Source organism: Oryzias latipes, assembly GCF_053564925.1.
Source record: "Oryzias latipes strain Hd-rR chromosome 1 unlocalized genomic scaffold, Olatipes_Hd-rR_3.1 chr1_Y".
Classification (NCBI taxonomy): Eukaryota; Metazoa; Chordata; class Actinopteri; order Beloniformes; family Adrianichthyidae; genus Oryzias; species Oryzias latipes.
Window position 1 is genome coordinate 9,277,501 of NW_027616335.1, and position 22,631 is coordinate 9,300,131.

Consider the following 22,631-nt stretch of genomic DNA (forward strand, 5'->3'; position numbering starts at 1 on the left):
AACGTACAGATCCGGGTTCAAGCAGACTGCATTCACATATACTTGCATAAAAAAAGGTCACGTGGACGATACGCATCACTCTCGCTCACGATAAATTGCACAGAGGTTTTCAAAGTTTTGTGCTTGGACTTCAACGGTGAAAACCAAAAACACACAAAAAATCAAAGGTGAGAGACATGAAGCGGAGCGACCTGAATCTTAAAATACCAAGTGAGTATAAATGAACGACGTATGTTAGAATAGAAACGGAATCACATAGTGTGCTAGCAAATCAAGAACTACGTATATCATTGGTAAAATTCTAGCATTGAAAATGGCAATCGACAATCAAATCTTTTGTAGTGTAATGAATGGATGAATGCAAAATTAGGAAAACGGGACTTAATGAATCACCTGATTATTAGCCATTCTGCTTTTACAATCCACAGTATTTATCATGCAGATTATTGCTCATCATCTTTTATTAATACCATCGCCTTTTCACAAAGATATGCCAAAACGTAGCTTTTGATCTTGCCAGAACAAAAGCTAATTTGAAATACAACAAGAAATTAAAATCCCAGTTTGGCACTGCTGTGTGAAAAGGAGAATTGTTGTATTTTTCTGCTGACCTGCAGAAGCAACACAGTTAATAGTGTGGATGAGCACAGGCCGATCTTAAGCATGCCGAACAACGCTGCATAGATGTGAGCTCGGAATAGGGAGTGTATGTTTACCCTCGCTAATGTGTGAAATAAATTAAAATGAATATACAAAAGGTCCATCCTTAAAACGCCTTTGTACAATAATAAATAGATTCATCTTCTATTTACAGCTCTCCCGGCTTAAAAACGTTTCCAAAGCATTTTTTTTATTTTGTTCTAGGTTTGAAGGCATTGGTGCTCAGGTTTATATCACTTTTCCAGTGTCCCATTAGTAAAGGAGGCAGGAAGACAAGACGGAGCTTAATGGAGAGAAGATGCTCAAATAAAAATGACATCCTCCGATTTATCTTTCCGGCATTTCAACTCTAAAGACTTTACGGTGTCATGCTGAAACTGCTGAAGCTGCAGCTGTTATTCTGCTTTTTTCTTTTTTTTGGTTAGACTTGTCGCATTTCACACATAAACATTCACCTAGACTCACACATACACTGGAGATTTTTTTTTTGAGCACCTGATGTTTTGCTCTCATCACGCCCTACAGCTTAAAGTTTGCTCTAAATAGCAGTTGCCTCTTGACACAGACCTAAGAATAGCTTTGCCTCTGAGCTTTCACAACATAGAGCTGAGTCCTTAGGTCAACTTTTGCTTTGCGCCTCTTTACCATTCAAAGCATTAATCCGTCTTCTTCTCGTTTTTCAAAGAGCCATTGCTGCTGTGCTTCCCGTTGGCGATGCTGCCTCTATGACAGTGTCCGTTGGTCGTGCTGCTATCATCCCTGATGGCGCCTCCTCTGCCGTGGTCCACGGACTTTCCCCTGAGCAATCGCACCAAGCCTCGCAGGGCAAAGACAGTGAGCGCCATGGCTACTGCGACCGTAAAAACGACATCCAGCAGAAAATACTGATAGGGGGAGACTTCGTACACAGCGGATCGAAGGTGGTTTGCTCCTTTGTGCCGGAGAATGTAGCTAATCCAATAGACAGCCCTGGACACTGGGTGGCCTGGTTGATCTTTGTGAATGTTGGATAAGAGACGAGCTTGCTGACGATACCTGGATGCGTAGAGACAGAACAGAAAAAACATCTTTAAATAAATGTAGGTTCCAAACTAACCAAAGATGGGTTTTTCTATTAGTAAACGATTGGGATTGGTACTGACAAGTGTAAAAGACAAATGAGCTCACCTGTTGTCTTTCATGACGCTAGTCAGAGCAATGAAGAGATCTTCCTCTGACATGTACTTCCAGTGTAGCATGATGCCCATTCCTTTAGCTGCCACACGAGTCATGGTATCATAGTGGTCACCGAAAAGAGGCACGCCCACCACTGGCACCCCATGGTACATGGCTTCATAGATGCTGTTCAATCCCCCGTGACTCAGGAAAGCTCTTGTATTAGGGTGGCCTGGATGACCGGGAGAATAAAGTGCTTTATTTTCCTTCTTCCATTATTGGGAGGTGTGTCCACTGATCATGTTTCACAGGACACCTCATTGTGACAATTCTTCAGCATTATATTCACAGGTTTTACTGATGATCCAGAGAGGAATAAAACTTCTACTGCAATGGTTCCGGGGAGCTGCTAAGTGCTTAAACTGGCCAGATTGCGGAAATATCTGACTCTTTTCCTAATTAAATAATAAATCAAAATTAATGCTAATTTTATATGTCTACATAAAAATCACAATCTAAATTTTAATAAATGTAGCTCTTAAGAACAGCATGCAATTTTCTAAGGATTTTCAGATCTTGTATCAAGAATTTTTTTTTTCAGTCAAGTATTTAAGTCTGTATCCTGTATCTGCACTTACCCAACAAGTCATTCTGGGGCATCCAATCAACAAGCTTGGTGTTGTTGCCAAGGTTATTGGGTGGAACGCCGGAAAATCTAAGGAAAGATAAGAAAAGGACAGCAATGGGGATAAAATATCTTCCTGGGAAAAACATCCTATCTGTTGGTGACAAAGGATCTGATCACAACACGATGCCCCAATTTGAGCCATTTTTAATTTTATGCACTTTTCTGTGAAATCTAAATAATTATTGAGAAAAACGTTAACCTTTTTTCTTTTTTGACATGCCATCATTCATGCACTACGAGAGTTTTAGGGCCCAAAAAAAAGACAATTAGAAAAAAAAGAAAAACAGAAGAACAATACTCATCATTGGACTAATTTAAACTGTCTTTCATGCAGTGAATGGTTTTAAGATATAGTTTTTCACTTTCCATCATAAGTCAAATACATCTTTTTGCTAGTGGCTAGTTAGCTTGGCTTTAAAGAAGTGGAATTAATGCTTTAGAAAATCCTCTAATCAACACTTTTTAACTATTCACTTTGCAGAGCATCTAAATGATTGAAACTGGTTTAATAACACTAGCCAAGGTTGTTCGACAAGGACTGACAAACCCTTGGGAAACAATGGTCTTAGAGCCTAGTAAAAGAAATGTCAAGCTTGGATCATGCGCTCAAATTCAAGTCAGACTGTTTTTCTAAATTGTGTTAAACACCCGCTCAGATGAAAACTGTGTTTTTTGTGTTTTTAATGTGTTCTTGTGGCCTTTTTCTGATGATGGAAGACAGACAATATTGCTTTGAATTGCATTTCATTTTATTGTTTTGAATGAAATGCAAAACAAATTTTCATTCAAATTCAACAGTTTTCATTTAAATTGTTGTGCATAAGGGGCAGAGGGGAAAAAAAGTAGTTTGAAAATACAATCGGCAGACAATAGTAGACAAATAGATCCATGTTCGTCTATGTCTTTCTCGTCCGAGCTGGAATCTGGCTCAAATAAAATATTTTTTCCTTATACCAAATTTCAAAATGAATACTGACTTATACAATGACGTGATAAGTGGATTGCTAACTGGGTAGCAGAGGAGCTGGGAAAGCACACACTGTATGTATGCTGTGTAGATGATATGCTGTGAGCACAGTGATTTATTAATTATTTGTGACTCTTAGAACTGTGTGATCCGCAGTCCTATAATGGTTAATTGGAATGCTAAATGTTTTAACTCCTCATGAATATGCATGCTCACCGCAAGCCCCATCATTGTCTGCTTCCCCCTTCAAACTCCGTCAACACCGGTCAACAAAGCCTTGCTTCATTGTCCTGCTACTCAAAGCGGGCTTTTACTGATTCACTCCTGGTACAATGAATTTCTGTTGGATCCTGTTTCTCTCCTCTGTCTACTTCCGCTTTTATTCATTTTTAAGAACCGCAGAATGCCGGCCTTTCCTCACAAACCTAAGTACCTTCAAAATGATTATTTTTCTCCTCTTAAAACCTCAGAACCGTTATTGAAAATAGCTTTCTGGTTACATCCCTGTTTAACTTTTCTCTTGAGATCACGCATGTCCTTCCTTATGAGGATATTTACTCTTCCATTCAAAAGAAGTTGACAAGCTGCACCAAAGACTCAAAAGATGTTTTTTTCTTAAATCCCCGGTGCTTTCTATCCAGTCTGAATGAAAAACGCAGAGCATTATCAGGCTTTTCATTTTTTCATAATTATTAACCCATTTCAAATATGTCATAATGTTATTTTAGTGTTCCATTTCTTATCAAGGCTGCAATAAATTTCGAAATTGTTTTTTTCAAATGCTGTACAACACAAATGTTTCTTAAATCTGTTGATGCATGATTATTTTAAGCAAATTTAAAAACACTAACCCCTAATTTGTGCACACAGTAGCACATTTAAACATTAACTAAGTTTTATTGTCCTACAATAAACCTAAGGCCTTGGAAAAAAGAGAACATACTGGTTAACATTTGGAAAAAAAGACTTTTAATTGCTTTATTTACACTTTCTTTTTCTTTTTTCTTTATTCTTTAATAGAAATTACACATTTTAAAGTTAAAGTTAAATTGAAGTTAAAATTATTAAAATCTGCCAAGACTTGTGCTGGTGCTCTTAATGAATCCTAGGCTTAGAAACAGGGCAATGTAAGAGTAAAACATTAACTTTGTGGAGGAAGCTGGATTTTGAAACATTTTTAAAAATAGACCTCATATGATTTCCTCAATTTACTGTCTTTTTTTTCTAGCATTTATAAGCTTTTCAGGGCTAATGATCACAGAAAATATTGGATCAACACCTAGACCCCGAACCGCAGCTCAAACATATTAGTTTGTGTTTCAAAGTTGAAACGGTTTGTTCCAATAAAATCCCATTAAGGCCACGTTATGCTGCCTAGAAAATAAGGACAAGCATCTGTCAACATCAATGACTTCACAAAAATCTGGGGAAAAATATATATATATATTTTTTTACTTTTTCTTCTTTTCTTTTTAATATATAGCGCTTTTCTACTTTCTTTGAAGGCCAAAACGCTTTACAATCACAGACCCATTTACCCATGCACACACATTCACACACTGCTTAACACTGGTAACAGCTTATAACAAATGTGGGGTTCAGCCCAGCGTTCAGTGACACTTTGGGCAGGAAAAGCAGGAACTGAACCTACCAATCTACAATCTGCACCACAGCAAGCCAAATTACTCTTTGTGAACGTTGCACAGTAAAACAAAGTCGCTTTAGCTAGTTTGCTTATAATGATCTCGGAAAAGTTGAAGTCTGATTTTAAAAAAGATCTTGATGTTGCTTTTACTTTAAGAACATTTTTTGTTAAACTGAAGAAAATAACATTTTTTTTAGTATAGACTATTTTTGTCCCTTTACAGTAGAATTCCTTAATGTCATCCATTATATTAACATATGTGTTTGTATGTGTGTTACCTCCAGATGACACGCTGTGACAGCCTGCCCAGAGCTCCAGCCAGTTTGTTAGCGATGTCCTGGGACAGGTACTTCACTCCAGCTCCAAAGGATACGATCACCACACCATGCTCGGATGCTTCACTCACCCAAGCCTCAAAATCCTGGGGAAAAAAAACGACTGCTTATTTGCAACACAAGTATTTTTAAGAGATGCTGTTTAACAAATATCAAAATCAGTAATTTCATGTGTGCATGATAATCAATGATTTATATTATTATCTGTTTTTCTTGCATCTTGTAAACTGTATGCAGGAGGACAAGAATTTGCTGAAGTAAAATAAATACCCCCCCCCCAAAAAAAAAAAAAAAAACAATAATTTAAACAGTAATCTGTGGACAACTTTATGTCAAATTTTGAGTTTCTGGATATTGGGTGTAAAAAATGGATTCCAAATCCACTACAATATATATTACCCATGCTGTCCTTCATATAGTGGAATCTCAGGAATGTGTCTTTTATTATTCCTTTTTCATTTTCAGTTTTCAAAAAATCTTTTTTCTTTACTGATTTTAAATGATGCTATTTAGATGAAGATGAAAGAGAACTTTAAAAAGCATTTGTATCAAGTGTAAGCTGATTGTACAGCCCAAAGACTGTCTGAGGTAAACAGGCTTTAAGATCTTACAAAAAAATTTAATTTATGAACAAAAAGAACATCAGCCATCAACGATAAAAATCACCCAAAAATCCAAACACTGCCACATTTAGTTGTAATGTAATGTAATGTAATGTAATGTAATGTAATGTAATGTAATGTAAATGTAATGTAATGTAGATGTACTTAGATGTATGGATAAAAGTATAAATAGCCAAAAAGTAAAGTAGCTTTCATTTTCTACAAGATCTGGGATTAGAAAAAAAAATTCTTTAGTCAAACTAGTGTTTGTAAAATAAATGTAATTTTTAGCCTGCTGCTTCACACGTCTCTCTGGAATGTCTTTATTTCGACTTTTAGCTTTTATTTTATCTTACTGTGCTATAATCCTAGGTTAAGATTAGAAAAAATATGTATTTGTAAAATTTGAGAAAAAATGATAGCCAGGCATGAAGTCAACTGAGTTGCAGAAAAACAGTCTGCCATATATAAATCTTTTCTCATGTTTTAATTTGTGATAGGGTATGTAAAATAAACTGCCTTAACTGATGATTTTCTGAACTGTGTCTGATTCTTTAAATGAATTTTGAAGTTTGCAGATCGTGAAAGTTATTTTGATTTTCATTCTGTAATATTTGAATTGGTTAAAGATTCAAACATCCGTGCAAATAAAATTTTAACATAAAAAATGTCTTCTAGAGATGTAGTTGTAGAGTTAGATAAGTTAATTCTTCTCTATGAGTTCTGGTAATTGCCTGTCTGTCCTGGTGGAGGATACCTCCTTCATGTGGGCAACCCTGAAGTTTCTTCGTTTTTTCCGGAATCCGTTTTTCTTTTAGGAGTTTTTCCTTACCACGAAAGGGGGTCTAAGGGCAGGGATGTCCAGTTTAGTTTAGTCTGTTTAGTTAGTTCATTTTAACATTTTCCAATTGAATTCTACGTATTCATGATCGTTTTGATTTTATGTTTCACTTTTTCAATTACCTATATTAAGCCCATCGAGACAACTGTTGTTGTGAATTTGGGCTATACAAATAAAATTGAATTGAAGAGATTTAGATTTTTGACAGAAGCACTCTACAGCCATAAAATGTATCCTTATTGAAAAAAAAAAACGTTTAACAAGCACAAAGCTTAAGGCTAAAATAGATGTTTGCCTTTTTTCATTCTAAAATAAACCCAAAATTAAAACAACAACATAATTCTTATTTTAAAAAGGAATACTATAATTTTTTTACTAATGTCAAAGTTATTTAGATTACTATATAAGGTAAAACCTACTGAAACGTTTTGCAAAGAATGGCAATGTGTTCATAAACGCACAAAATGCATTAATAAAATCAAATAATGAGCAGATTTGGTAGTTAAAAAAAAACGTAGGTTGATTAGATTAACATCATCTATAGGGCAGAATCAAGAGGAAACCATGGTAGAGTTATAGGACTCCAAGACTAGCAGAGGCAGAGAAGCTGGTGGTCCACCTGCAGCAGCTACGCCGGGCCCTGGCACGGAAGAACCTCGCTGGCACACTGGGTTCTGTGTCCCGCGCAGCACAGCCCGGCTGTGGCTACAACGCAGCCATAGTGGCCGCATAAAGGAGTCCCAGTGTCCCCGGAGATTTGGCAAAAACAATGACTTCGTTCTCCCCCTAACTTCCATTATATCTCCCTACACACAACACAGCACAATGCTGGCTTTAGGCTGGACTGGCATTCCTAAAACCCCCAGCAGCAGATACCGACGACCCGCGCTCTCAGTATTCAAGTGCTTAACAAACCCCCGTCACTGACGCCTCTGCCCTTTATGCCTTCCCCTCCGCTATCTGCTTTAAAATGTACTATGCTCATGCAGCCCAGAGCCATCTTCACCCCAGCATGGCCTATGAAGGCTAGCTTTGTAGCTGCATGCGATAAGAGATGTCAAGTGATAAAAAAAAACAATAAGAACTCATTTGAATCTGAATAAAATCCAGAACATGACTTTCTATCGAGATAATAAGGAGATATGCAAAAAAGAAGAAAGCCAAGACGGACTTACCAAATTGATTTGTATTTTCTTTTTATTTTGATTCTATTGTGAAAAAATCTATTTTGACAAAGGCCCCTGGCAACACACAGAGAGAAGTCTGTAATGTTTATTAAAGATGCACTTCAACTGTGAGAGACAGAATGTAAAAAAGAACCCAGGAATTCATTTTGTATAATTCTTTAAAGAAAAAAAAAATGTTCGATGGTCCAGAAAGTTTGCATTTAGGACCAACGAGCAAGCAAGACTTGTGTCCGTCACATAACTGTTATTCTTCTTTAGGAAGCTCTTCTACTTATTACCTGTATCAATGACACCTGTTAGAACTCGTTATCTGTATAAAAGACACCTATCCACACATTTTTAAACAATCCGACTGCAACCTCTCCACCATGACCAAGACCAAGGAGCTGTCGAGGGACACCAGGGACAACGAGACGGTGGATTTGAACATGGTAAGGAAGAAGTTTGGAGAGAAGAGATCAACTGTTAGAGCAATTATTAGAAAATAGAAGAAATTCAAGATCACTGAGAATTTCTCCACACCTGGAGCTCCATGCAAGACCTCACCTGGCATGGTACAAATTAGAACAGTGAGGAAACAGACCCAAGCAACAAAAATGACCAGAGAAGAGTGCTGGGACCACACTAACAAAAGTTACTATTAGTAACACACTATGTCATCATGGATTCAAATTCTGCAGTGCTCCAAAGGTTCTTCTGTTTAAGTCACCACTTGTCCAGACCCATCTGCATTGAAGAGCGGGGCCTTTTGTTTTTGAACAAATACTCATATTCTGCACCATTATACAAACAAACTCCTTTAAAAACCAAACAATGTGATTTCCTGGACTTTTTTTTTTTTTTTTACATTCTCTCTAACATTTTAAGTGTATTTATGAAGAACATTGCCGACCTCACGTCTTTTTATGTGGAACAATTTGACAAAATGACTACCAAATACATAATTTACTTCACTGTACCAGCATTATGTCTTTTCTCTTTAAGTTATTAACTTGTTTTAACCTGGCAACACGGTTGCGTAGTGGTTAGCGCTCACAAAACGAAGGCCCCGGATCAAGTCCCGGCTGGGGGACCTGAATCAGAAGATCAATGGGGGACCTTTCTGTGTGGAGTTTGCATGTTCTCCCTGTGCAGGCCTGGGTTTTCTCCGGGGACTCTGATCCCATCTTATCCCATCGTCCAAAACCATTCTTAATAGATTAATTGGTTACTCTAAATTGTCCCCAGGTGTGAATGTGAGTGTGTATGGGTGTGTGATTGTGGCCCTGCGTCAGACATGTCCAGGGTGTCCCCTGCCTTCGCGCACGATTGGCCGGGATAGGCTTCCATAACCGCGAAAGGGACAGAAACGGGTTTAGAAGAGGAATTAATGAATGGTTTTAACCTCAGTGGACCACACAGTTGACCATAGAACTGAGTTATTGTCACTGGTTATTGTGAAAGGATTTTTAATTTAATGTTTAAGCTTTATAGTTCTTCCATTTCCCAAAAAAATGCAAATTTACTTTGACTACTAGTCATCTCAATAACAAAGCATAAACCACCAACATTCATTTAACAAGTGCATCAACAAAATTTGAATTTTAGACTGTGGATCTATAGATTACTGGGGTTTACCTAGTAACCAAGCAACCTAGCTTTATTGCTAAGTGATTCTACATTGCTGAATAATATTAGCTAAAATATTTTAAGCATAGTTATGATTGCTGCAATCATATGAGCTTCTTTTTGATATTTACAAGTACAACAAAAAGGATTAGATTCACTACATTAACCCACCCTTATGCCCCTCTACTGACCTGTGGTAGCGGACTGGGAGGCTTGGTCAGGATGCCCCCTATGTAGACCACATGAGGAAGGGTGGGCCTGGGGAACTCCAAAGCCATGTCAGTGCAAAGCATCCATAAGCGGCTCCCCTGCACCAAGTCAGCCATGGCCGCTTGAGGCTTTACTCCATGTTTCCACATGATTTGATCATACTTGGGCAGTATAATATAATGGACTCCGAAGCGTTGCGCCAAGTACACGGCAGTGTTGGCGATCCTCTCCACTAGCGACATGCGATCTGTCAGCAGTGAATTAAATTCAGGTACATATGACAGAGGGGCTGGGGCTCCGACTTCTGCAGGGTACCACAGGCCTGTGCTAAACACAGCATATTGAACGCCAAGGATATGGGCAATCACAAAACCACACATTTCGTTGGGGTCCACTAGCAGCAGATCAAACTTCTCTTCCTTCAAACGATTCATTAATTCAGTATTGCCGACAACAACGTCACAGTTCTGGGCGTAGTGATCAAGTATGTCGAAAAGTTCTAGAAATGTCAAACGCCCTGAGAAGATGTTGGTGACTTTGGATTGGAGAAAACTGTCAGCAGCGCTGCTATTAAAAATTCCTGGGTACCGTTGCAAATGGTAGTGATTGGAAGGCGGGACCTCCCGACCCTCAGAAACTAGAAAATGGCTCTCGTGACCCTCTTGGCTCAGAGCCGTTGCCAGTGTCTTGAAGATGTAGAGATGTGACTCAAACATTATAGGCGGAACAACAATCACTTTAGCGGCCAACGATGTGCCAGAAGTCCAGGTGAGGAGGCTGAGGACAACCAGCAGAGATGATGGTGGCAACATGGCTAAAGCGAAAGATAAAAAAAGGAAAAGACGGTTATTAACAACATTGTATGCCACCAAAATAAAGTTCAGAAAACACATAATAATGCTACAAATTTATTATTTTTTTTAATCTAATTAGCCTTTGAGATTATAAACTGAGAAAAAAAAATATTGTAAATGTAAGAAACATACAATATGTAAGAAAAAGAAATATTTTTGTGACACTATGGAACACCATACAAGAGGCCAGGCAGTTCAGATGAGGGCTATTGGTGTAATGATCAAGTCTGAAAATATATTTTGCTATCTTAACTATTAGAGTTGTAATATTTACATTTTTCATGTCTTATAACATAACCTTGAATATGCCACCACAATACAGATAAACTGCTTCAAACATTTCTTAAAGTGTTTCTTTTCAGAAAAGAGTTTTGTATTGAGGAATAATAAAAAAGGACAATGCCTTGTTTCTGCATGAGCCTTTTGTCTCAACCAACAACACTGCCTGATAACAGAAACATCAACAGGAATTATGATTTTAAAAAAAGTCAGTTTTAACAGTTTGAAAAAAGTAGTGAAAGAAGTGAAAGATTGAATGAAATATTTCACACTAGTTGGTTTGAAGGCATAAGTATGCATGTGTGAACACTATCTGTATTGTGTACATGTTGACATACGGACATTTTTGCAGCTAGCAGGTGTGTTTATGACATTTGAGTGTGTGTGTGGACAGGCCCCGCCCCTTTGAGATTTGTATTACACATGAACCTTACCGTAATGATAAACATCCAGCAACTTGTTGCTTTATGCTGCTTCATGGTTTTATCCCCCCCCCCCCCCCTCCTATTATCACCCTCCTATCCCCCCCTCTCTCTAACATCCCTCTCTCTTCTTCCCTCTTTTCCTTTTCCGTCCGGTCCAAAACAAAAGATTCTCAAATTTGATTAAAATGAATAAAGTTTGGCCTCAATTACAAAAGGGGTTTATTCAGACATACCTCTGGTTTGTCTGAAGATTAATAACCCCTGTTGTTAAAGTAAAATATGTCCAACACAAGAGGCCTTCAGCTCTCATCTGTCTGCCCAGCTGTTGGACAGAACAAGTTAAAAAAAAGAAAAAAGTAGTTAAAAGCCCACAACAAAGGCCATGCAACAAGTGTGCTCCTCCAAAATAAGAAGTAATATAGGTTTACAGCTACCTACCTCTTAAGAAGTGGAACCACTTCTTCCTGAATTGATTTCTAATCAACCTTTTTAATCTGCTTTTGCCTTTTTTACGCCGTCTCTGAAATGCTTTATTTCCAATCACAAATGAGTTGTTTCTGTTTTCTTGCTGAAAAATACTCCCATGAGAAGAGAGGTTTCAGTCAGTCACCTGTAGTCTGAACCAACTGGAAAGTCAAATTCAAACCTGCTGAGAAAACAAGGACAGATTTACTAATTCTGCCTCCATGTGATTCATTTTTACATGGACTCTAAACAAAAACAGCCTAAAAACATGATCATGTTTTGGATTCTTGCCATTGACAACTTTTTTTCAGCTCAACACCGGCTCTATAATGTCACAAAGGCACTTCTATAGTATAGTTCCATATGAAGTGCCCCTTACTAAATTTATAAAATACAGTTTTTAAAAATGTTCATAAATGTTCAGCCCTAATTTTAAGCATCATCGAATTGACTTACTTTAAATGAAAAGCGCATTTCCTAACTTGTCTTAAGTCTCTGCTTCAACAGTCTTGGTTCATCCAGCTGCAATGATGATTGGTAAGGAAAATAAACATTTAAGAGACTATATATTGTCTGAGTCATGCCATTATTTCTACTGTATCCAATGGTAGGCAAGGTACTGTGTCAGTATTTGTGCAGGTGCAAAGTTTACTCTGCCTTTTTTTTTTTACATCTTTTCAGTCCACCCTCTCATACATCCTGTCACTACCCCACTCTAACTGTGTCGCTGACACGGTGTGGGTCGCACCAGCGTCATTCTTAGCCTCCAGTTGATCTTTTCACCAACAACAAAAAAAAACACAAAGAGCCTTTTCTTATGTAACCACGTCATCATTTGTGCTATGTATGCCAACGTCTGTGACGTTTTTCTATAGGTAATTCCAAAAGTTTATTGCCAAAATTCAATATGAACACGGTTCATATTTGGTTCAACTAGACAAACTCAAAGTCTCTAACAAAAGGCCAAAACAAAGAGTGACCGACTTCTCCAAGAATGTTTGAGACACTGGGAACCTGTTAAGGGGCATGCTCCACCTGTGACACGTTTTATGCAGGTAGATGTAGGTAATGATTACCTTCTGCCAATGCCACAAGATAATTCCCCCAGCTAGTTTTATCACTAAAAGAGCAATATCTCATTACAGTGAGCCATTTTGCTTGAATCTACACTGAATAGCAGGACTCCTCTTTTTTCAGATGACTATGAACTATTACCACACAAACAATGAAGTGTCTTTTAATGTTTGCAAATAACTAGGACTTGCAACAGAAAAGACTTGGGGCGGCCACCATTTTGTTTAAGCCCCATCCGGAGTATATCACTACAAACACTTCAAAGTCCAGACTGCTGCCTGTTGCTATAGAAACTTGTCCCCGTCTACTGAGCACTCCGATGCGTCATGACTTAGATTACCAACCATGGAGTCTGATTACCCTGAGCTCTCTGAATCTGGAATGAGAAAATAAATGGATGAGAAATAGTGTAGGGACAGGATCGACGATAAAGCGACTGAGGATGGTTGATTCCCACTTCTCTAAGCCAAAACATTTACCATGATTCTTAAATGTGGGTATGTGTAACAAGACCAGAAGAACAAGACAAGCCAAAATAAGTTAAACTAAAAGTTAATGAAAGTTTAAAATGCTATTTAAAACCAGAATTTTTGCACTTAAGTTTTACCATTTCTTTAAGACGTATAACAAGTTTTTCTTATATCGACATAAACACTTTTTGATTCTTCAGATTTCAAACACCTTCATATGCAGTTGTAAATCTCTCCCCAGCTCTGATACAAGTCTCTCAAAGTACAGCACCTCAAAGAATACTTTTTGTTTTTTTTAAATTAAAAAGTGTTCATTTGCTAATAACTATTCTACCCTAAAATAAGCATGGACGGAAAAATACAGGTTTTCGTACAACAAAAATACTGCTTTGGGTTCAGCAGACAACATGTAAGCAGGAAGTCTGACTCAGACGAGGTGTGACACATCGACACTAAAACGTAAAGAAGTATTTTGTAAGTTTATAGAAGGCGATCTTCAGAAACATCTAAAATATTGGTCTTTTTTTGAGGTTTATCATATTTCAAATTCAAAAACACTATATTTTTTATACTCTCAAAAAGCAAACTTTGAAAGAAAAAATAATAACTTCTCTTTGGCTCTTAACCATGGAGTCACATAAAATAGAGATAAAATTATGCATTAGTCACAAGAGTGTGTGTTAAGCCAATGAGGGGTGGGGTACATTTTCTGCTTTAGTCTAGCAGAATGAGCATACTCTCAAAATGCACAAAATGCAGAGGAGTAAAATGAAATCTGACATTTATTCAAACACAATTTTGATTTATGTCTAGAAATACTTCTCAAAAACAAGGAAGAAAAATAAATAAAGACTAAAAACAAAGAAAAAAACATACAAACTGACAGATACATGCCTCCCTTGGCTTCAAAGGCGAGTTCAACATCTCGCTCAAAGCTAGAGATTTAGTTCGTCTCTAACAATGTTTGTTTTTTTCCTAATTCGGCATATCGGAAGTTAAACTCAGATAATGGAATCTAGCATGCCAGCACATGGTCGGTCAAGAAGCTGTATATCCAGAAAATAAAAAGAACCCAGTGCCCTGATAGAAAAAAATGTGTTGACGAGTGAGCAAATAATTTCACCTGCAACATCAAACCTTTCAGAATAAAAGAGCAGCTGAGGTCACAGCAACTTCTCCATCTGGGATTTTGTCAAAAACAGAATGGAAGTGGAAAAATAAACAAAAAAAATGCATGAAATGAATCAACAACGCTTGATGTTCTCATGCAAAAGCATGGTGTGATGTTTACGATACCAACACGGTGTGTTGGTATTCCTTTATCTCCAAAAGCATGATAAGCGTTTCACAGAAAGAAGACACAGGCGGTGTCTGACACCACCCTTTTTTCTTTATTATTAAAACATTTATCAGAGTTGGATTAACTACAACCTTGGGATTTAATTCATTCCACAATCGTTTTACCTTTTGGTGTGCTTATTCACGTATCCCAGTAGATTTACTACAGACTGTAGTCCATCACAAAAGCCAAAACCCAGGAACAGGTCAGACAGGTTCTATCTATGTGCTAATAATTATCCCTTTAAATAACAGCGTAAACCAATACACCCTTTAAAAAGAATAAAAAGGGCTTCACATATCCACCTTTAACACTAATGAATGGGACCAGGTTAAAATCCTCATATGTCAGAAAAGTACAATTCCCTTGTTTATTTCATTTGTGTTAAACTGTATTGAACTGTTGGCAGACATTTCATCAGTTTTCTTGTTTGTTTTTATTTCATAACTTTTAATGTGTGCGGATTTGGTAAGGATACATGTGGGATATAAAAAAAAAAAACGATCTCTGGGTTTAACTAATTTTGCACGACTATCTGATAAATGCAAACGATCAGTTTATGTAAACTAATGGGTGTTTGTAATCATAACAGTCAGTTCACTCTGGGTTTTTTTTTTTTTTAAAGCTGTCATTGATTTATATTACGCAACTACTGGTTCACTGTTCACAAGTTGCGATTTAATATAATAAAAGGTAATATCATTAAAGATAATAGTTACTTTTCTGAAAGCATAACATCAGTCACCGTAGTTAATATACCATTACAAATGATGAGCAGAACATAGTGTATAATAAAGTTCACAACTTGATAATATGACTGTATCAAATGTTGGTTATCAAATATATGACTAAGTAACAAATATTACAAGATTTCATTATTATATTACATTTTAACATTGTGAAAAATTCCATTCATTTTCATTTTCGGCGGCGAAAATTCCGTGCGGAGCCTGAACGCAGCACCGTCACCAGCTACCTTTCTTAAAGAACGAACCATATTTTTAAAAAGATAAATAAACACAAAATACTATCAAACAGGCATAAAAGTGGAGCTAGTATCATTTCAGAGTTGACCGCTTTAAGAAATAAAACAAATACGTGAAATAAAGAAAACTGTTGCATAAATGGGGTTGAGTGGATGGCAACACCTGTAAGAAAACTCCGCCTGTTCACTGGCCTTACCTTCAGACGTGCAGGTCATGAAAAGTGGGAAAGTGGAGTCCTGACTACAATGAACGGAGTTTAGAGAGTCAAAAACATAAAAGAAAATAAGGTTCCCTGCGTGGGGGAATAGAGACTGTACGGCCAAAATGTGTCCCCAGGAAATTAATAGAACTGAGGGAGCATGAAACTCGCCGTCCCCACCACGGAAAGGCGGGACTAAAGAGTGGTGCAAGATGGAGAGAAGGGAGTGGTTGGCTGGCAGACCAAACGCAAGCAGGGGAGGAAGTAAACCTGTGACTGAGAGCACACACAGGTAGCTTGATTGTGTCACTTCAGACAAGGTGCAGAGGTCAGGGGTTTGTCTGAAGGCATAAAAAAAAGATTGTCTTTACAGTAGACGATGTATATGATCATTAAATAGGTTGTTAAAATTATTTTTAGGTGAACAAATCTTTAATAAAATATATTTTTAAAAAGTTTTCAAAATTGTTTTTATTTTATTTTATTTTTGTTCTCCCCTTAGCACGAATAGTCAATTTACTCTCTTAAAACACTTGGGTAATGTCTTTAATCCAATTTAATTCTTGGGTTATTTGTGTTGGGATTTTTTTCTTTTCTTTTCTTTTTTGTAACTGTTTGGGGAAATAACCTACTTTATTTATTTATTTATTTATTTATTTATTTATTTATTTATTTATTTATTTATTTATTCATTTATTTATTTATTTTAACCAAATTTATGTTTTATTTTCAAGAGTTTTCTTTCTTTTTCTCAGTTAAAAAAACCTCTAGAAAGTTATTCCCTTTTTAACCTCAGAGTGGTCAAAAACAACCCAACTTGGGTTATTTTTAACAATTGACTTTTTAGTGTGTAATAAGTGAGGCCGTAAACTTGTTTTTTACTTTACATATACTATATTGTTAACTCCATGTGCTAATTTAGTCTGAAGATGTACGGTATTCAAAATACTTTATTTATCCCTAGGGGAGATTGCTTGAAAAAATACTAATTTAAAACAAAGATGATGCGTCTTAACACATGTGCACTAAAGATGTTTGTATGCTGTAATGCACTTTATGTTACGTAGTGTTTTATAAATAAAGTTGTACTTGATTTGATTCAAAAAGAAAGTGCCATGGAAAGAAGTCAGAATAAATAAATGTTAAAACATCTGGAGTCTTGACAAATGGTGGAGTTAACAAAAAATATCTTGTTCTTTTTTAAGAAAAAAAAATGTATTTTGAACACAAAATGAAAATAAACACAACAGTTAAAAATAGACTGATAAAACAAAACAATTCCTTGAAAAGCAGTTATGTGTTGTGCATATTTCTATTTAACGTTTTATCAAAAGTGAAAGAGTCAAAAAACCTGATTTATAGTTCTTGGTAAATTCCACTATTTGCCATGTTCATTCATTCTGTATAAATGTTATTGCAGCTGAGAATCAAACTAATCCAGTGATGGACCCTCAATTCTAGGGCAACAAGATGACGGACTGATCTTTACAGATATTTCTTGCCTTAAATCACTTGATTTGTTCACAAACATACAATCTTTGAAAAAGGTTAAAAGTTGAATTTTTCTCTCTCTCGTAACATCATTTTTTTATTTTAATGTTAGCTGAAAGCATTTTTAGTGTCCTCCATAGGACCTTGATAAAAAGGGTTTGCAGAATGCCTGTCACATTTTCTGGAAACAAAGTTCTTTTCTGTCCTTATCATCAAATTTCATGATAATTTTGATATCTGGAGTTAAGAATTGTCACGATTTAACACTATTCCGAGTAAAATATGTTACCATTATCTTTGTATCAAATAAAATCACGTGAAGCCTTTTTTAAATTTCAAATTTAGAAAATGATTTTTCCTTCTATCAAAAGTCTACCCTCTTTTTCTGAAATTGGACTTTGTAAAGACTATACAAAAAAGTAGAAGAGCTTTTGGTGGGAACAGGGGGTTGGGTTAACTCCCCACCTGCAAAAAGGCCAAGAAGGCAGATGTTTATCTCCTGCAGAAAATGGTGGAGGTGGAGAATTCGAGGTGTAAGGTCGTTGTGACGGTAACACAAAGGAGTAATTCTGTTGGTATGGTGAACACTTACATGCAAGCGCACTGAAACAAAGAGGAATGCAAAGTAATTTTTTTTGGACCGAGTTCTGGAGACTAGGGTCATCGTGGATGCAGATAAAGACAAATGGATGGTTCTTCTCCAACAGTGATCCATTTGTTATCTGGACTCCACACACACACACACACACACACACACATATAGCTAATCTCCTTCAATACATTCACTGTGCTGTCTATGCCATATCCTTAGCAATGGCCTTAGTCACAACAGGACGCAATCTAGCTTTGAGCATCCACTGCTGTCTCTCTGAGTCCAAACAGCTAAATGGAGGTGGATGTGAGGTTTATGAATTGTCTCTTGTAAGGGTTACGTATTTATCATTTAATTACACGCTATTATTACCATAATATGATTGTCTGGGTTCTATCTTTCAGTAAGAAAACAATGACGTGAAAAGTGCTGTCTATACAAGATATGTTGTGACAAACTGGCTTCTCCTTCTGCAGAAGTCTAACAAAAATTCTCATCTCCTGTGTGATTCTTCTCTTTGTTGGGGAAAAGTCATAACCCTGACAGTCTCCCTCCTACTTGAGCTCATCATGTACTTCTGTGAACCACCACCCCTCCTTCCAATCTCCATCCAACCCCCACCAGTCTTCTGACCCTATTGTCTTTCCGCCCGCCCCCAACCCCTTCTTCTTTTCCTCTTACCCCCTCATATCAAGTGTGTTACCTGAGCGCCATATCAATAGTTTATTACCCTGGGATATCCAATCTACAGAGCATGGCAGAACTCTCCCATGGAGAGCTGAGGTGGTCATGTCTGTGATGTGACAAGAAAAACAAATAAATAAAAAAGAGAACAGAGGCTTGCAAAAAAGAAACAGAAATGTAGAAGGGTAAAGGCAGAGTTGTTGAGTTTATATCATTTTGTATAGATTGAATTTGTGTGGGGACATCAGGTAACCTTTCTACACTAAAGGCTTTATTTTTTTTACTTTTCATTTTTGAATACAGTTTGTAACTTTCCTATGGGCAAAAAACTTCACTGGATAATGAAATACTTTCATTCAAAATCTTTCTCAAACTCTCTTGAAATAAAACAAATTATGAATAAGTTTGACTTTGTGTCAATATACTGACATCTACAGGAGAATCAAAAGGATTGCAACTAACCAACTCTGTCCTGTATTTTTTTACTTTTATAACTATTTATTTTTGTGCACAACACAATAATCAGTATTTCACTCCAACAAATTACAGAATTGTATTGTATTGTTCTGTGGATTTGTTGGTTTTACCAACCTTGTTCGGGAACTATTCATGATCAATCTGATACAGCCTCTGTGTAAGGAAGGATAACATTCCATACAACTATTCCAGAGTTTTCTCATCAATGTCAATCAAATCTGACATCAGGGATGTCTCACGTTGAGACTGACCCTATAGAGATTTTAATTTTTTTTAGGTATAAACTTAACTCCTCTGGGCTACAGCATCGCAGTATTTGTGAGGTTGGACTGAAGTGGCACTTGAATGCTGCTCAAAGGCTCATAAAGCCTTGGTTGCAAAAACTAGTCTCCCCAAGGAACCTGAACTTATGGAAGATGTTAAGAAGTACTGGACAGAAATAATGGACTCACCTTGACCCACAGCTTGGGCTCTGGAAGCAATTTCCTTGAGATGGTTTTGTTGCTAAGAAAGTCTGGCAGAGGAACACGTCACACATATCTTAAACTGGGAGATAGAAGCATTAAATTTTGTTCTTTTATTGTCAAATCTGCTGAGTGGAAGTATTCCAAAGTCATATGATTGGGATTTGGTTTTGTGTGGAACTCTGAAGGCAGAGGACAACTACAAACAGGACAACTGTACTGCAGCTCTGGATGTCACTGAAGCAAAAACCTGATTTTGGGAAGACATGATACATGACCCTTAGTTGGATCAATCAAGTTTCTGGCAAACTATCGGACATCTTAGGAGAGACTCCTTTAATTCTACCTATGTTGAGGGTGAGAATTTGTTGATCTCAAAATGGAAGGAGACTATTCTACACTGTCCCACCAAGTCTTAAAGCCTACTTTGGGACTTGGCTGCCCATTGCAAGGTGGATACGGTGGATAGAAAGCTCAGCTGTGCATGACTCTGGAGTTGGATGGAACCACACTGTTAAATTTATACCAGTCTGTTATAAAACATTGAAAAAAAAATCTCAATTTTGTGACAAACCTGTGGCTTTTTCCTTACTTATAGCCATAGCTGTAAACAAAGGGTTAAGATTACAGATGCAGGCATCAGAAAGGAGACTGTCTAACAGGGAGTGTGGGGGCTTTATTTCCCTACTTTTGATGCTTTCTATCATTTCATTTTAGTTCAAGTTTACAGCATCTTCCAGGTAAATGTGGGCTCACTTCTCCTTAGTGTAATGTACCTCATTTACCACAGGGGGGAGCACAAACCCCACTTCTGAAAACTTGGGATCAGAGCTAAATCATTGTGATGCCATTTGAAAAATTATGCTAAATGTTGTTTCCTTCTAAAATGTTTTGCACTTTGATATATATTTGTTTAGGTTCTGCATATTCAGCCACTTTATTCTGGGTTTGCTGATATAGCCATATTAAAACATAGGGCTCACATATGACAAACCCAACGTAAAGTCTAGTATATTGAACAATATATTTGTTTGAACAGAACACAATAAAGGAGCCTTGTTTAGGGATATGTGATTCAGAAAACAGTAAAAGTGACAAAACAAACAGGCAAGAGGCAATTTAACATTTTATAAAAGTACCGGTAGTTAATTTGAAATGTTACATTTATCTCGTAAGCATGAAGCCTAAACCACAAGTTAATGGCCACACTAACAATATTTTTTTTTTGTTTTGTTTTTTGCATCTCATGACTTCATCCATCTGTTATATCTGCAACACCTACATTTCATTTTGACTTCATGTTGGGTTCTTTCCTTTTCTTTTTTTTCTATTTCCATGTTGGTGTAAGCATTGTTGTTTCAGTCCACCCTATATCCTTTTAGCTGTTTCCTTCTCTGTCATTACTCTGCTATTAGCTTTCATCATGAGGCTGAAGCACTGACCTTAGGGTCACAGCTCTACTCGGAACAGTTTTTTTTTGTTTTCTACAAAACACATTTTTGTGTTTTACAAAAACACATTTTTTTATGTTTTACAAAAACACATTTTGTAAAACACAACACATTTTGTGAAAAAGTTCTAATTATTTTGGATTTTTGGGTATGACAACGCAACAGATGACCCCCCCCCCCCCCCCCAAGATGTTTTCTGTATTTCAATGTACTGATTTAAAGTTTTTTTTTTTTTTTATCAAACTGCTTCTGAAGGATCTTTTTGGCTTCCAGGAACAACAGAAATGTTTATAAATTTGAATTTTACAGCAGTGGATGCAGTTTAAATTTCATAAACAGAAACAGATATTTAAGGAAAGGATTTCTGCAATTTTGACATCAGATTAGTTTGGAACACTTTTACTACAACTTTTCTTTTACTATTTTTTCATTCCTGCGGATTAGCCTAATCTTATAAATTTACCCTCTAAAAGTAGAAAAAAAATCAATTAAAACACAAAAAAGCTGGCTTTGATTCAGCTATAAGTTCTTTTTTCCTAAAAACACAAATGTATTCTTAAACTTAATGATATCTAAATAAATTGAATCAGATCGGTCAGAAAACTCAAGCTTGGTGTTGAATAACTGGCTGTCCTCCATACTGCCCTTATGTCAAACGTATTTAGCGCTATGTGAAAGAAATAGATCAAAACATTTCAGTCTTTATCTCCCAACCCAGCATCCTGTTGCTGACACAGAGAATTTCTTTCTGGCCGGGCTCCAGGCCTTTGAACAGTCGTTCAGGAGAGAGGAGGCCGGTGACTGATAAAATGGGTGTCAGCATACAGGAAATGTAGCATTGCACTTCTTCAGCTTCAGTTTCACAGGATTGTTCTAAGTGCTGAGCCACTCTGCTGGAGTTTGTCCATACGTATATTCATCTGGGATGCCGGCAGCCTCCCTCCTTCAATGTACTTTCAATTGTCCAGGACTCACCTCAGCACTCAATTTCCTCTCATTTTCTCCCTCCATCTGTCTCTGTGAGCAGGTGCACAGTGACAGAGCCACTGAGCTGTGAAATCTCTGCTTCTTGAGATGCATTTCAAGCACACATACACACACACACACACAGGCTCTCCCACGCAATTCACCCTTTGTTTTTGTCCCATTTCTATACCCCATTCTACTCCTTACTGTATCTCTTTTTTGTGTAATTTTCTCCTGCTGTTCAAAGACTGACACGACTTTTTTTTATTTTGATGGATTTATTTTTTAAAAACAGGGGAGGGGGAGGTGAAAACATTAAAATCCTATCAAATGAAAGATCCTGCAGAGTTTTTTTAAGCAATGACAGAAGCATTTGTTTGCATGTGTGTGCGTGTGTGCAAAAGAGGGAGAGCACTCAGTGTGGCTCTCCTGCATATGTCTCTGACCGCATCTACATCTTTAATGTTTCAGACTGAATAATGGATGACACTTCTGGGCATGAAGACCCACACACATA

At 37.0% G+C, this 22,631-nt stretch overlaps 1 protein-coding gene across 1 annotated transcript in view; it reads right to left on the bottom strand.

Moving 5' to 3' along the window:
* LOC101156303 (2-hydroxyacylsphingosine 1-beta-galactosyltransferase) overlaps positions 1-16,231 on the bottom strand; it is a 17,366-nt gene extending 1,135 nt beyond the window's left edge. The window contains exons 1-6 of the mRNA XM_023956818.2: positions 15,987-16,231; positions 9,880-10,712; positions 5,394-5,536; positions 2,454-2,530; positions 1,828-2,047; positions 1-1,695 (exon numbers count right to left, since the gene is read on the bottom strand). The exon at positions 1-1,695 is cut by the window's left edge and continues 1,135 nt beyond it. Coding sequence (XP_023812586.2) covers positions 1,317-1,695; positions 1,828-2,047; positions 2,454-2,530; positions 5,394-5,536; positions 9,880-10,712; positions 15,987-16,005 — 1,671 coding nt within the window. The 5' untranslated portion in view covers positions 16,006-16,231 and the 3' untranslated portion in view covers positions 1-1,316. The remainder of the gene's footprint in view (positions 1,696-1,827; positions 2,048-2,453; positions 2,531-5,393; positions 5,537-9,879; positions 10,713-15,986) is intronic.
* Between the last annotated feature and the right edge of the window lie 6,400 nt (positions 16,232-22,631).